Raw genomic sequence first — 14,735 nt, forward strand, 5'->3', positions numbered from 1 at the left:
ACAGATGCCCCCAATTCCTGGCTCCATGTCAGTACCCTAGGAACTGCACAGATGCCCCCAATCCCCAGCTCCATGTCAGTACCCTGGGAACTGCATGGATAACCCAATCCCCGGTTTCCATGTCAGAGCATGCAAGTAAGAACCTTAGGAAGATTTCAGGTGACACAAAAGCGGTTTTATACAATTTGAGAAATGGTTAATCACATTACTAAAGGATTTGGATTCTGTGCCAAATAAAAGATGTATTAGCATCTAAAAGACATTTAACCTAAACTAATACCTTTCCTGGGAATATTATCATTAATTACAACAATTATCATCTTTCTCTGCAAATAGTTCAAAAAAAATATCTCAAAACTCTTATACAAGTCAAAATTTCAAAACCAAACATCTTTTTTCCAAATTACTTAGTCACAAGAATCAATGTATGTTCATTTTAGCTTGTGGCTAATTTAAACTCCTCTAATAACACCAGGCCATTATTCCCAGAACACTTTCTGTCTCATCCACTCTCTACTCCTTTACCAATGACTTATAAATTACTAGCAGAGAGAAGCATTGTTTTGTTCCTGACTAACAGGCACGGTCTGACAGAAAGCACTCACAAGTAGCCTGGCTGCCTCCAGTACTTCATCATTAGAAAGGAATTTGACAAGTATAACTGGGGTGAGGTGAGTATGCCAGGCTAAGTGTGATGAATTTACAATGGGCATCAGAGTCTACATTACACAAAAGATACTACACTCAAATACTTCAAAATGAGGCTGCTTTTTATTTGCTGGGTATAGCCTGGGATTTGCAGTCTGCTAGGTTTCCAAGGTAACTTGCATCTGAGAGACACAGAAGGATCCTCCTAACTTTTATATAGGAATCACTTTGAGATTTAAAGATGACAGACTTTCAAAACACATATATGAAATGTCCTGAGTGTGAGATATAGGCAATAGTAAAACCATTATTACTAACAAGATAAAAGACACAACAGATATAAGAAAGGAAAAGGTTCCTCTGAGATCTTGAGCATACTGAAAGCAGTATAGTTTATTTTACTTACTTATCTACAATTTCCTAAATATTTGTTGTTTGGTTTGTTTGTGTCTATATTTAAGACAAGGCCTACCTATATAGCCCAGGCTGTCCAGAACTGGAATGCTGGGATTATAGGTATGCCACAGGACTTTAAAAAAAAAAAAAAGAAAAAAAAAAACGCAAAGAAGAAAAATCAGTAACTACTAAGGTCTCAAGGAAGCATTTAGATACATTTGTAATTTCAATATCCTACAAATTTTAGCAGGATTATAAAATTTTGACTCTTGAGCTTAAATTTTTATAACTCATACTTCCCATTAATGCCAAAGTAAAGATTAACAGTAGTATCCACCATAACACAATTAGACTTATTTAATTTAGTAACTATTAGAACTATTTTTAAGTAAATATAAAACTGCCACTTTGAGGCAGAAGTGATGGATTCAGATATCTGCTCTAAACTGTGTTTACCACTTCCCTAATTATACTCTTATGATCTACAAAACACATCAATTCTATATTAAACAACCTGAATGTACTGAATTAACTGAGCAGTGTTTAGAATATATTACAGAATCAAATGAGGTTAACTAGAAAATACAGTAAAACATTTTGTTAAGCCAAAACACCAAGAAATTGAAGACCAGCAGAAACTGGGAAGCCCTCTACTTTCAGCATTCCAGGTAATATGATCTGAACACTCAAATTTGAGTTGAAAGCATACCATAATCTGGGATACACTAAGAATAATGCCAAAGTAGACAGTTTCTAATAAAATTCTAAACAAAAACTCAAGGAGGGTCAGGAATGAAGAGGTGGCAAAACTGTTGAAACCAAACAGTTAAAAAAGACTAGGTAAAAGTCCAAGGGAGTAGAATTAACATTAGTTGAGTAGCCTATGCTTAGCTCTGGATTAAACTATATCCTTTGATCTCCTTAGGGTATAAATCATGCCTTTACCTTGCAACATGGGAAACTGAGAGGCAAGTGTAGATTTCAACTTATGTAGCATCAACTTAGTAACTAGATGCAGACAGCTGCTAGCAGAGCAGATCCACATCCAGGTTTCTCTAAGAAAGGTGAAGTGACTTATGTCCTGGTTCCTACTGGCATAAACAATTGAGTTTAAACAACACTTGATTCACACCAAGTGAGAGAAAATGTCTGTTACCTTCTTGTGTGCCTCCTGGAAAACCTAGAAAGAAGAATTTTATCCTAAAGTGTTCCTCTAAATGTTGCTTTGGGTTGGCGTCAGTTTCATTTCCTCACTTAATGCTATCCATCATCATAAACTGACAGTATATTTGTCAAGAGAAAAGGATAGTAAGTTTGTTTTGTTTGCAAACACTTGAGTTTGAAGGATTCCAAGGATAGACTCTGCCATAGAAATCAATCTAGAAGTGGAGGAAAGAAAATTAAAGTAAGTAGTTTGAATTCGGTGACCAAGGAAATCAAACAGTGTGGGGAAGAACATAACTAAATTAACTCATAAATTTAGACACACACACACACACACACACTACAACTGAACACACCAGACCATTAGGTGCCGGAATTTACTAGTGTGTAAAATTTAAGTATGTAAAACGGGCTGGAAAGGTGGCTCAGGTTAAGAGCACTGACTGTTCTTCCTGCAAACTCAGTCTGATTCCCAGCACCCACATGGAAGCCTACTTCTGTCTCTAACCTGAATCCTAGGGATCTAACACCTCGGTGAGCGCCAGGCAAGTATGTAGTGCACAGACATACATGCAGGCAAAACACCCATACACATAAGTAATAAAAATTCTTAAAGTATTTCAAATATAATGCACATACAATTACAGTAAACTTTTTAGTTATCTATTATTTCTTGAAAGTCAACTACTTTGTGGGGGGAGTCACTGAAGATTGGATCCAGGACCTCTACATGTTAAAGTAGCAATCTATCACTGAACGATACTCCTAGACTGCCTACTACTACATCTTGACTGACTGTCCTAACAATTAAAATTCAGGCAATTTTTACTAAAATTCTAGTTTGGCACTTAGTGACATAAACCTTTGGGGACTAACACTTGCTAACACTCAACATGCTGTTTTATACCTGCTTCTTGTTGAGCTCAATACTCAACACTTTACACTTCATTAATCTCAGGGATCCTCTGATTTGGAACTGAGAGGTAAAGAGGTGGAATTACTCTTCAAAAAGTCTTACTACCTGCCTCGTGTTTCAAGCGATTGCAAGTGGTCTCTACACTTACTACACACACTGAGAAAATGATTTCTTATTTTGGACAGTCTTCCATTGCAGCCTGAGCTATCCTGAAACTCACTACATAGCCCAAACATTCCTCTCTGTCTTACCTCAGCTCCTACTAAGAACTGAGATTACAGTCCTGAGGCACCAACCCCAGCTCAGAAAACCTAATTTTTCTTAGAGACATGACCTCGTGTAACCCAAGCTGGCTTCAATCTGGCTAGGTAGCTTAGGGCCTTCGGATGCTCCTACCCCCATCTCCTGGATGTTAGGATTACAGGCCTGCACCACCACAGAGTTTTGTGTGCTGGTGGAGCTCAGGCAAGCCATCATCAGCACTGCGTACATTTCAACATTAAGAAAGAATCAGTTTCACATACTAACTGGCTGAGTCCAAAGAGGAAGTCCTAACAGCTCATCACCCTCACCGCCCCCAAAACCAGCTGCTAGCCACTGAAGATTCTAGTATACATTTTCAACGACTCCAGTCTCCTTCTAAGAGTCAGGAAATACGTACTTTTCTAACTTGGAATAGACAGCTGAGAACAGCTTGCTTTTAAAATGCAAGCGTGGTCTTCTGTCTACTCATTAACTATAAACTGTCGTAAGTTTTGTCTTCGGGCTTTAAATGCCAATTAGCCGCTCTTTCTAAGAACCAGGAGTCCCATTCTCCTAGAGTCCTTCCTTCCTCTATTCCCAGTCCTGTTTTCTAGAGTTGCCAATCGGGATTTCCCTCCAATTCCACAGTAATGAAGGGCAAGAAACGCCACCCAAACCTTTCCAACACAACGATGTACCCTCGCCTGGTTATCCGAATGGTGTTCAGGGGAAAGCGGATTTAACGGCAAATTCAAATTTCAACGGCATTTCCAGCGGTGTCCGTCCCCCACCCCCCACCCCAGGTGCCTGCGAGTGGAGTACCCAGCTCCGACGACGGCCTCAGCCCCGGCCCCGACCTCTGCGGCAGCCCGCCAACGCCCGGGCAGCCTGGGGAAGCGCGAGGGCGGGCCGGCACCCACGGCCAAGTTTCCCCGATGCGGAGAGACGCGTCTCCCGCCGGGAGCGTAAAGGTCCCCGCGGCCAGCACGCAGGCCTGACCCCTCGGCACCCGCAGCTTCCCAGGAGGGGCCGAGGGCGGCCCGCCGAGGCACGGGGGCTGCGGGACAGGGGGCAGAAGAAACGCGCGCCCTCACTCTACCTCCAACAAATCGCGGTCGCCCGGGGGAAGGTAGTCAGCGAGGGTGTCACGACGCGAAGGCCACCCCAAAGGCGTCCGACCTCGGCTACCGCTCGCCCGCCCGCCAAAGCAGGGCGAACCCGCCCCGAAAGCAGGCGGGAGCCCCGCAGCCAGGCGCCCGCCGCGGGATGGTCCGCGCCTGCGCCCCGCCCCTCCCCGCCCCCGGACTCCGCCCGCGCCTGCGCGCTCCAGGCCTCTGGCGCCGCTCGGTTTGGCGAGAGGGAAGCGGAAGTGCGCTCTGCGGGCGGGAGGCGGAGGGCGGAGAGGAAGAGGAGGAAGCGGAGAGGCACTGTCCCCTCGGCGGCGGCTCCAGACCGTGGGGGGTGGCGGGTGGGAAGATCTCCGGAGCGCCCTGGCAACAGGTCTACGCATGCGTCCGTGGGGTCGACCGCAAGAAGCGAGGGAAAAGCGAAACCGCGAGGGAGGGAGGGAGGAAGAGGTGGGTCTGGGAGGAAGCGGACCATTTCCCGGAAGGGGCGGGACTAATGGCCAGGGCGCTGAATTCGAAATCGTAGCCCTACGCTTGGTGCTTGGGAAGGCCGCATTAGGCTTTTCTTTTTTTCTTTTTTGTTTAACCTTCGGTTTGAGGGCATCGGGAACTTGAGGGCGGCAGTAGTTGGTAAATGACAGGAGTGTACCTTCCGCGGCATCGAGGAGGGGCTGTCTGGGTAAGTCCTTCCCCTAGGACACCCCCCCCCCCACACACACACGCCGTCTGGGTGACCTTCCCCTATGCCCGCTCGCACCCCGCTCGGCGTTATGGTTGCAGTTGGGAAACAGTTTTCTGGCAGGGTTGTGTGTGTGTGGCCCTCTCTCCTTCCACCCGCTCCACCCTAGGGTGGGCATCGCCTGAAATGAATAGCACTTAAAATGGTTCTTGGGTCTTCTCCATTGACTGCTCGACCCGAGGTTAGCCTTCCATCCTGTCTTTACACAACTTTTTCAATTTGCCGACCTAACCAAGAAACCTCGCTGTGTTTCAGCTTCCCTTCCGATGTCTGGGGTGTGGATATGGCGTTCACTGTCACCCCAACAGCGGTGTACAACCTCAGGTCTCCGGTAATAAAGTAAATTTCCTCTTTCAAAACCACTATTCACTTCAAAAAATAATCATACACTGCGTCCTTTAGAATGGATTAGTGAAAAGTTTGACATAGTCAAAGTAAACTAAAATGTGGGACCGAATCCTCCTGTGACTAATGAGAAACACAGCCTCAGGCAGGACTATTATCCTATTAAAATATGGGACCGAATCCTCTTGTGACTAATGAGAAACACAGCCTCAGGCAGGACTATTATCCTATTAAAATGCTGGGGTTTTTTTTTCCCTTTACAGCCTCACCCTACCAAGATATTTAAATCGGGAACCTGATTATTATTGTAACTCCAGCACCTAGGCATATTCCTAGTAAATACAATAGGTAAATTAAATATGGGTCTCAGACTTTAAATTCGTGTATGAGAGGATAACCGAAAGGAATTTAAAACAGCCGGAGTTGGTGAAGTTACGTGGTAAATCCCATACAGCTACAACCCTGCGCGATGCAAGTTTTACTGTTTGTCAGTCTTCCCTACATAAAAATACAGTTGACTAACTGTGGATTTGGAAATTTAACTATTTCCTGTCTCTTCTTTAAACTTTGACAGAGCAGAAAATCTGCCTTAATAAAAAGTGGTTTTGCATAAATCAAGCTATTGACTTCTTTTTATGTTCTTTACATTTGATTCATTAGTGGAATTAGCAAGGGTCTGTGTTTTTCTCACCTCGTTTGGTTTTATAATTAACCAGTAGAAACTGAATAGCTTTTAAGGAAGCTTTAGGAGCATGAATGGATTTATGGGCACCATATGGCTACTTCAAAGGATCTGTTTTTGTTTTAACTTGAAGAAGATTCTTCAGCCCTTTTTTAATGTAGAAACCTAGCTTCCATCAAGCCATAATCCGGATGTTCCTGCTACCGAAATTGATCTTGAGAGTCAAAGGCTGATAGGAGCTGTCATTTGTCTGGTTTAATATGTCTTACTTGCTAGACAGGCTCACTGTCTCCCTGAGGCTATGCGGTTGATCACTAGTATATCCAAAACCCAAATCCTAGGCGTGTGGACTCCAAATTCAGTGCTCTTTTCACTAAATGAGACCCACTGAAGCTATTCATAAGTTACGAAACTATTTGGTATACATTCTGACCTTGTTGGCTCCTTTCTTGTTACATAACTAATTCTTTAAAATTAGGAATTTTAGACACATTTGTGTTGACTGCATCAGTGGTTATTACAATATAAGAGGTTTGACTAGGGGCCCACAAGTTTATATACTTTTGTAGTATTTTAAGTTTTACTTAGTGCTAATCCTTCAGTTATGGAGTATAACACAATCAAGAACTGTCAGTATTGTCTTTCAGTTCAGGAATACATCTTAATCACAGTTCTATTTGGTCTCCTTTTGAAGTTTCACAAGCTTTTAGAGTCTTTAAACTATTGTCATGTAATATCACTTCAGAGAAATGATGGTACAGAGAGTGAGTGAGTGAGTGAGTGAGTGAGTGAGTGAGTGAGTGAGTGAATGCAGTGCATGGTGGCTTAAAATAGATGATGCAATCATACTACACATGGGTCACGCGGGATCCTTGAAGATTCTCAGGGCCTTTTGTTTATTTTAAAAATTTGGGAGTTTGGGGTCTTTACTGGGTGGGAATGGGGTGTTGTAAGGTCTCGTGACTGCTTCCTGCTGATTTTGTGGGCATAGAAGAGTTGAGATGCTTGATCACATCCTGGGGTGGCTGATTACTTTTGTGTTTTTTCTGGGCTCTGTGGAACTGGCTGGCTGGCAGCTTGGACCTTGCAAGATGCTGGAAAGGCAGAAAATTATGTCTGGATAAAATTTTAGATCCTGGTGGTTAAGGGAGGAGAGTCCCAAGATGGAAGATCGAGGGGAGCCTTTTGAGGGGCTGTAGAGGAGAGAATTTCCCAGGGATTCCTGAGACAAGGATAATAAGGAAAAAATTAAATGATACGTATTCTGGGTGAGTCTGGTCCATTTAGATAGGTCCAGTTGGCTCCCTGAAGCTTATGAGAAAAAAAATGTTTGAAAAGAAATAAATTTTAGACATATTAAAAGCTTATAATTACAATGCTATAGCGTTAGAATGGAAGACAGTAGGGAAGAGGGAGGAAAAGAAAGGTGAATTATTAGACCCCTCAGTATTTTACCTGAAGCAAATCTTAAGGCACTTGTTCTCATTTAGCATCATGGTATTACCTTAACATCCAGGAGACAGGGCTGGAGAGATGGCTCAGAGGTTAGGAGCACTGACTGCTCTTCCAAAGGTCCTGAGTTCAATTCCCAACAACCACATGATGGCTCGCAACCATCTGTAATGACACCTGATACCCTCTTCTGGCCTGCAGGTGTACATGCAGGCAGAACACTGTACATATAATAAATAAAACATTTTTAAAAAACATCCAGGAGACACTGCTGCACTCAGTGATAAACTTGTTATGTTAAAGTCTGTTGTGCGAGGTTTTGGAGTTTGGGACTGTGAATGTCCCCAAACTCATTATTGTTTCTTACTGCCTGGGCTTTTGGCAATCCTTGTACCTCCAGCTCTATGCTTAATGTTGGTTCCTGTAATAACAACTGAGTGGTTAACTGGAAATTTAAGTATGATATTGGAGATATAGAGAAGTTGGCAAAGCAGATAGGAGGAAGACGGAGAGAATATGGAGTTTTTGGCACAGGAGAGATGACTGTGGTGATGACACTTATTTTTCTGGAACTGGAGAAAGAGTGGCTGATCTTGGTGTCCCCTGGAACTTAAGGGAGCAGGGCCCTGTTTGTGTTACTGTGTAGGAGGCAGTATCTTGAGCTAGAAGAGTAAAAAGTTTAAGGTGGGACAAGTAGATCCAATTAAGAGTCTCTCAAGCTTGGCAACTGTGGGGGTTACAAGAATTACCTTAGCCGGGCAGTGGTGGCGCACACCTTTAATCCTAGCACTCGGGAGGCAGAGGCAGGCGGATCTCTGTGAGTTCGAGGCAAGTCTGGTCTACAAGAGCTAGTTCCAGGACAGGCTCCAAAAGCTACAGAAAAACCCTGTCTCAAAAAAAAAAAAATTACTTTAAAGGGGCCCTGATATTTAGGGGAAAGGAGTGAGGTGCATTGGTCTGGGGAGAGAATAGTACTTGATCTCCTATTTTAATCAGCAGTTGGCATGAATTAGCACATAGTTGAGGTAATGAGTAGTCAGAAAAAGATGGGATAACAGTGAGTAAGCAGGTGATCAGGAAGGGGAGAGGTTTTAGGTGAAACCAGCCACCCATACATGAGTTCAAAGGGCGAGATGGAAAGGGGGCTTTTGGTAGAGTCTCAAGCCTAAGAAGGGCCAGAGGCGAAGTTTTACCCAGTCTAGGTGAAACTCCTGATTCATCTTAACAAGAACATTTTTATGGAACATTTAGTTTGTTCTACATTCCCTGAAGACTAAGGATGGTATGGGATATGAAAATGCCAGGGAATGTTAAGAGCCTTAGATAAAGTTTGAGAGCTCTGGGAGGTAAACTCTGGGCCATTATCTCAATAAGGAGAGGTTGGAATTCCAAACCAGGGGTAAATGGGAAGTGCTTCAATCCACCCAGACACGGTGTCCACCAAAACCAGGAGATATTTAACTCGTCTGACTGTGAGCATATGTGTAAAACCAAGTTGCCGGTCAGTTCCTGGACAGATGGCTCAGAGGTTAGGAATCCCTGGCCTGGTGAGTGGGAAAAGGGAAGCTATGATATTTGATCTTGGGACCTTGTAATTGGATAGCGATGAGGGAATGGTGTTTAGCAACAAAAATGGTCTCACCGGATCAAGATGAGGATTAGGGCATGCTCAGGCCCAGTGACCAGCTCTACAACATTTGAAACACAGGCCTGGTGGTTCTCGAGCCCAGGGGGGGGCAAGGGAGCAGCACAAACAACAAGGATTGGGTGGTCAGAGGGCCCTGGCTAGCACATGACAGTGATGATTAAGGGCTTTGTCATTCCACTCATGGAACACCTTAAAAGCCAACTCTAAGACTTCTGTCAGAAGGGTCAAGGGGCCTTTCTCCAAATGTCTAAGTTTAGTTTTAATGTTAGGGTAGCACTGAGGGGGAAAAAATGAGTCATGAGGAACTGCCTTCTGTGGTTTTTGGATCTAAGTTAGCATATTGTAACAGGACTTTAGTGAGGCATTCTGAAAATGCAGGATTTTCCTTTGTATCTTGAATGACCCCTGAGAGCTTATTATAGTTTACTGGCTTGAGGGCAGCCTTAAGGAGACCTGCCAGAAGGCAAGTCAAATCCAGTCCCTAGCTAAAATTACACCTGAGGTATGTGGTTCCCTCTGGGGGACTGCCTCTGTCCCCCGGGGTTGTCTTGCGTGTGTTTGGTGAACCTAGTCTGCATGCAGTCTGGCCTGCTCCCAAACTCGCCTGTGTTCTTCAGGAAGTAGGTTATTAGATAGGATCATATAGATGTCATGAAAGGTGAGATTATAAGACAGGGACTTAGAGCTTACATAGTAAAAGGCTTGGATATAAGGAAACTCCTTCCATTTGCCTGTGCGCTGACAGTAGTTAGAAAGCTCCCATAGAGGCCGGGCGGTGGTGGCGCACGCCTTTAATCCCAGCACTCGGGGGGCAGAGGCAGGCGGATCTCTGTGAGTTCTAGGCCAGCCTGGTCTACAAGAGCTAGTTCTGGGACGGGCACCAAAGCTACAGACAAACCCTGTCTCGAAAAACCAAAAAAAAAGAAAAGAAAAGAAAGCTCCCATAGAATATCAAGATCAAAGGTTTCGCTAGGCGGCCACTTTAAAATGTTATCTAAATTGTAAGGAGGCCATTTTTTGAACAAAGATGGACAAGTGTGGGAATCTGTAAGTAGGGCATTAATGCCTGGAGTTTCAGGGCCTCTAAAAGGCATCCCAGGGGGAGGCTGGATTGATGGTCTTGGATGGCTTGCTACTTACTCATAGCTGAAACCATGAAAACCTGCAAAAAAAAAAAAAAAACAAAACAAAACAAAACACCACAAGGCTTATAGGGGGAAGTCTCCCCTCTATATGTGGGGTGTAAAATGGTGGCGAACACCACAGGGCTTGTAGGAGAGCATCCTCTACCTACAGGGTAGGGTGTTAAAGCCTGACTGGTTTTGTTTGGGGGTAACTCAGAAGCCAGAGAGGCCACAGCAGGGACCACTGATGACTGCTCAGAAAGAAAAATCTGAGGAACCCTGGGCCCCCAGTCGCAGAAGGGCTGACCCCGGGTTGTCCAATCATGATTTCAGCTAACGGAAGCAATCCAGAGATGAATGTCAGTGAAGGGCTCAACCATAGCCATGAATGTTGTGGCTGGGGGCTGTCCCCCTACCCCCATATATAGGAACACCAAATGATTGCCGGGACCTCAATGGTTAATTCCTTGGGTTCAGAGAAACAGTTAAACTGACCAGAATGGGGAAGCTCACCAATTTAAGCTGGTATTGTATGTAGAAATCGCACTCAGGCAGATGGAACACGTGGTTGTTCTGAAAAAATACCCAGTTTCGGATCCCAACTCTGGGAGAGGGGCAGGAGAGCCTCCCAAGTCTCAGCACCAATGAAATTACCTGGTGCGAGTGAGAAGGAAACACAAAACACACAACACACCTGCTTAGGTCAGTGTGCAGAGAGAGAGGGAGAGAGAGACAGAGAGAGAGAGAGAGAGAGAGAGAGAGAGAGAGAGAGAGAGAGAGCTGAAGATGGTGTGGCCAGCTTTTAAGGGCTGCCTAGTCATGTGCACAGGGGGATGGCACCCGTAAGTGTCAGCCATGTTGTGTGGCTGAATCATTACACTAATTCTTTTGGATGGTAGAACAACAGGTGACTTAAATACATCGCTTTAAATGTCATTATTCCACAATGAGCTCTTTATATGGCTATACAATTAAAAACAATAACTTTTATAAAAATGTAACTCTGTCCAGTATTTCCTACTTCATTTCTTCCCTCCCTATTTTCCTCCAGAGTTTCTATGAACTAACCTTGGATTTGGGGTTGTTTTTGTTTTGTTTTGTTTCTTTAGTGATTTGCCTGCTTCCCTGTTCCTTGCCTAAGTGTACTTCAGATAACAGCAGATAACCACCAGGATGGGAGTGAATGACTTGTGGCAAATTTTGGAGCCTGTAAAGCAACATATCCACTTGCAGGATCTTAGTGGGAAAACCATTGCTGTCGATTTGAGTCTGTGGGTTTGCGAGGCACAGACAGTGAAGAAAATGGTTGGCACTGTCGTGAAGCCCCACCTCAGGTATGGTAAAGGTTCTAAGAACATGGTCTCAAAAAGAACATAGATGCGTGATTGTGTAGCCAGTCTTGGTGTCCTGGCTTTGTTTCAACTTTTTTTTGTCTTATATTTGAGATTTTAAAATAGAGTTAGCCTATCTTGATCTGCCATTTTAAATATATATCTCCTACTCCAGGCTTCAGCTCACTTATCTACCATCACTAGCATGCTTCATTTACTGAAAGCCCGGCACTGAAAGGCCATTATCTCCCTCCTTTATCTTTCATCTCCAGTCCATCAATAATTCTTGCCCATTCGGCTTCCAAAATACCTACGTGTTCACAAATTTCTCTTGCTGTCCAGAGACACATCAGCCTGTGCCAACCTCGTGTCTTACCCAAATCTGCTGCTGGGATGGCATTTCCACCTCCTGTTCTTTTAGCCCCACCCTCCAAACCAGCTGGCAGTCTGTATAGTCAGAAATCGCCCTTGCTAAAAACCGTCAACCACTTGTCCATTAAACAAGACCTTAATAAATAAAATATGGGCCACTGAGCTAATTAAGGAGATAAATACACACGCCACCAGTCCTGACAACCTGACTGTGATCCTTAGAACCCGCATGGTAGAACAGTAGAACTACTTCCTGCAAGTTGTCCTTTGACGTTCATGCAAGAACAACGACATGCATGTGCCTACACAAATACACCACTCACACACCCTCTTGCACGCACACACACGCACAAATAAACATTTAAAATGTGTAATTGCATCTGACTTTTTTTTTTTTTTTTTTTGGTTTTTCGAGACGGTTTCTCTGTGGTTTTGGAGCCTGTCCTGGAACTAGCTCTGTAGACCAGGCTGGATCACAGAGATCCACCTGCCTCTGCCTCCCAAGTGCTGGGATTAAAGGCGTGCACCACCACCGCCCGGCTGCATCTGACATTTTTTGTATTAGCCCTTAAACCTTTTTTCATACTTCTATTTGGACTTGTCATCAATATGATGATTAATACATCATTTGTATATTTCAGGAACCTATTTTTTCGTATCTCGTATTTAATCCAAATGAATGTGAAACTGGTGTTTGTAATGGAAGGGGAGCCACCAAAGCTGAAAGCTGATGTCATGAGCAAGAGGACTCAGACTCGCTATGGGCCTTCTGGAAAAGCAGGCTCTCAGAAAACAGGAAGATCACATTTTAAGTCAGTCTTACAAGAGGTGAGCATTTGGATTCAGCTAGTAATTCTTATTTGAATTAAGGAATACATTTTATAAATGTACTTGACTTATTAACTATATCGTGACCACAGGAGCAGAGATTTTATGATAGAGTGAAACAGACCTGAGACCAAGTTCTAGCACCAGCATTTAGAAATTAGGAGATAACTGGGTAAGATTTCTAACTTATTTACATTTTAATTCTTAGTGAAGTGGGGATAGTGATGCTCTGCAGTACTTTTATGAATGCTGAGTAAATGCTACAGTCCATAACCCATGGCAGGACCTTAACTGTCCTCCCTTCTAACTCCAGCAGCTCTGAATGCTTGAGAGCCTAAGTCATTTGCTTCTTTGATAAAGGTTAAGGGCACCACGAGTTTATGAGAATGACATAATACTTGGGAGGCAGTTTGATAATATGTCCATTTAACTAAGCAGCGGTAGTAGGTTCTGTGCCAATGACCTCTCCAGCTATGAGCCTCTACCAGGACTACAGTACCAGAAACTTCTAATAAAGGGCCTCAGAGTCATCAGAAATCAATTGTCTCCTCAACAGTCACGATACTGTTGTACAAGTGAGTACCTCTTGTCTAGCAGGTTGGTATTGTAGCATGCAGTCTAAGGAAGACTGAGGTGGATTTTTCTTCCCCCAGATATATTTATAGCACCTTCTGGCACTTTGAAGGCTATCCATCAGGATTTAGGGGATTTCTCTTGTTACAGGATCTTGCTATATAGAACAGGCTGCCCTTGAACTGGCTATGTAGCTTAGAGCAGTCCTAAATCATGATCCTCGCTGACCCTTCCTCATCAAATTAAAATATAATTACATCACTTTCTCCCTCCAAGTCCTTTCTCTCTCTCTCTGTAATGAGAGTGGCGGGCTGTGTCCTGACACCCAGCTAGCTTTACACCCGAAATAATTACACGGAAACTGTATTCTTTTAAACACTGCTTGGCCCATTAGCTGTAGCCTCTTACTGGCTAGCTCTCACATCTCGATTATCCCATTTTTAATAATCTGTGTAGCACCACAAGATGGTGTCTTACCAGGAAGGATTCAAGCCTACATCCCTCTGGGGTCAGAGAATCATGGCGACTGACTCGGCTTTCTTTCTCCCAGAATTCTGTTCTGTCTACTCCGCCTACCTAATTTTCTGTCCTATTAAAGGGCCAAGGCAGTCTCTTTATTTTTTTTTTAATTTTTATTTATTTATTTATTTATTTTTGGTTTTTCGAGACAGGGTTTCTCTGTGGTTTTGGAGCCCATCCTAGAACTAGCTCTTGTAGACCAGGCTGGTCTCGAACTCACAAAGATCCGCCTGCCTCTGCCTCCCAAGTGCTGGGATTAAAGGCGTGCGCCACCACCGCCCGGCTCAGTCTCTTTATTTAACCAATGAAATTAACACAAAACAGAAGACCCTCCCCCATCATCTCTCTTTCTCTCTCTCCTTCCATATACCCTACTCAAAACTGATAGCCTCTTTTTCGTGTGTGTGTGTGGTTTTAGGGGTGACTACTTTGTATGAGATTGCCAGTTAGAGAACTTGTCTCTGGAAAAAACTAGTTCTCCCTCTCTCAACAATTATTAACTGCCTATGGCTCTTTGTCTAGGTGTGGGACCCCATGAGATTTCCCTCCTTTTAAGTTAGCATGTCTTTTGATATTTCAATGTTCCAATCTTGTTTATGGCACCATTTCTAGAAGAGACTACTTCACA

General features: G+C 43.8%; 2 protein-coding genes across 3 annotated transcripts in view; one reads left to right on the forward strand and one right to left on the reverse strand.

The window, feature by feature from the left end:
* The window catches only part of Smc6 (structural maintenance of chromosomes 6), a 61,115-nt gene extending 56,499 nt beyond the window's left edge, over positions 1-4,616 (reverse strand). The window contains exons 1-2 of one of the 2 annotated variants that reach the window (XM_013353531.2): positions 4,467-4,616; positions 2,201-2,423 (exon numbers count right to left, since the gene is read on the reverse strand). The gene's annotated coding sequence lies outside the window, so the exon portion shown is untranslated. The remainder of the gene's footprint in view (positions 1-2,200; positions 2,424-4,466) is intronic. The other variant, XM_005366551.3, reaches the window with a different exon arrangement.
* Positions 4,617-4,962: 346 nt separating this feature from the next.
* Positions 4,963-14,735, forward strand: part of Gen1 (GEN1, Holliday junction 5' flap endonuclease) — a 32,018-nt gene continuing 22,245 nt past the window's right edge. The window contains exons 1-4 of the mRNA XM_026788965.1: positions 4,963-5,173; positions 5,489-5,572; positions 11,594-11,818; positions 12,829-13,015. Of these exons, the coding sequence (XP_026644766.1) occupies positions 11,658-11,818; positions 12,829-13,015 (348 nt within the window). The 5' untranslated portion in view covers positions 4,963-5,173; positions 5,489-5,572; positions 11,594-11,657. The remainder of the gene's footprint in view (positions 5,174-5,488; positions 5,573-11,593; positions 11,819-12,828; positions 13,016-14,735) is intronic.

Source organism: Microtus ochrogaster, unplaced genomic scaffold, assembly GCF_000317375.1.
Source record: "Microtus ochrogaster isolate Prairie Vole_2 unplaced genomic scaffold, MicOch1.0 UNK10, whole genome shotgun sequence".
NCBI classification, from domain to species: domain Eukaryota; kingdom Metazoa; phylum Chordata; class Mammalia; order Rodentia; family Cricetidae; genus Microtus; species Microtus ochrogaster.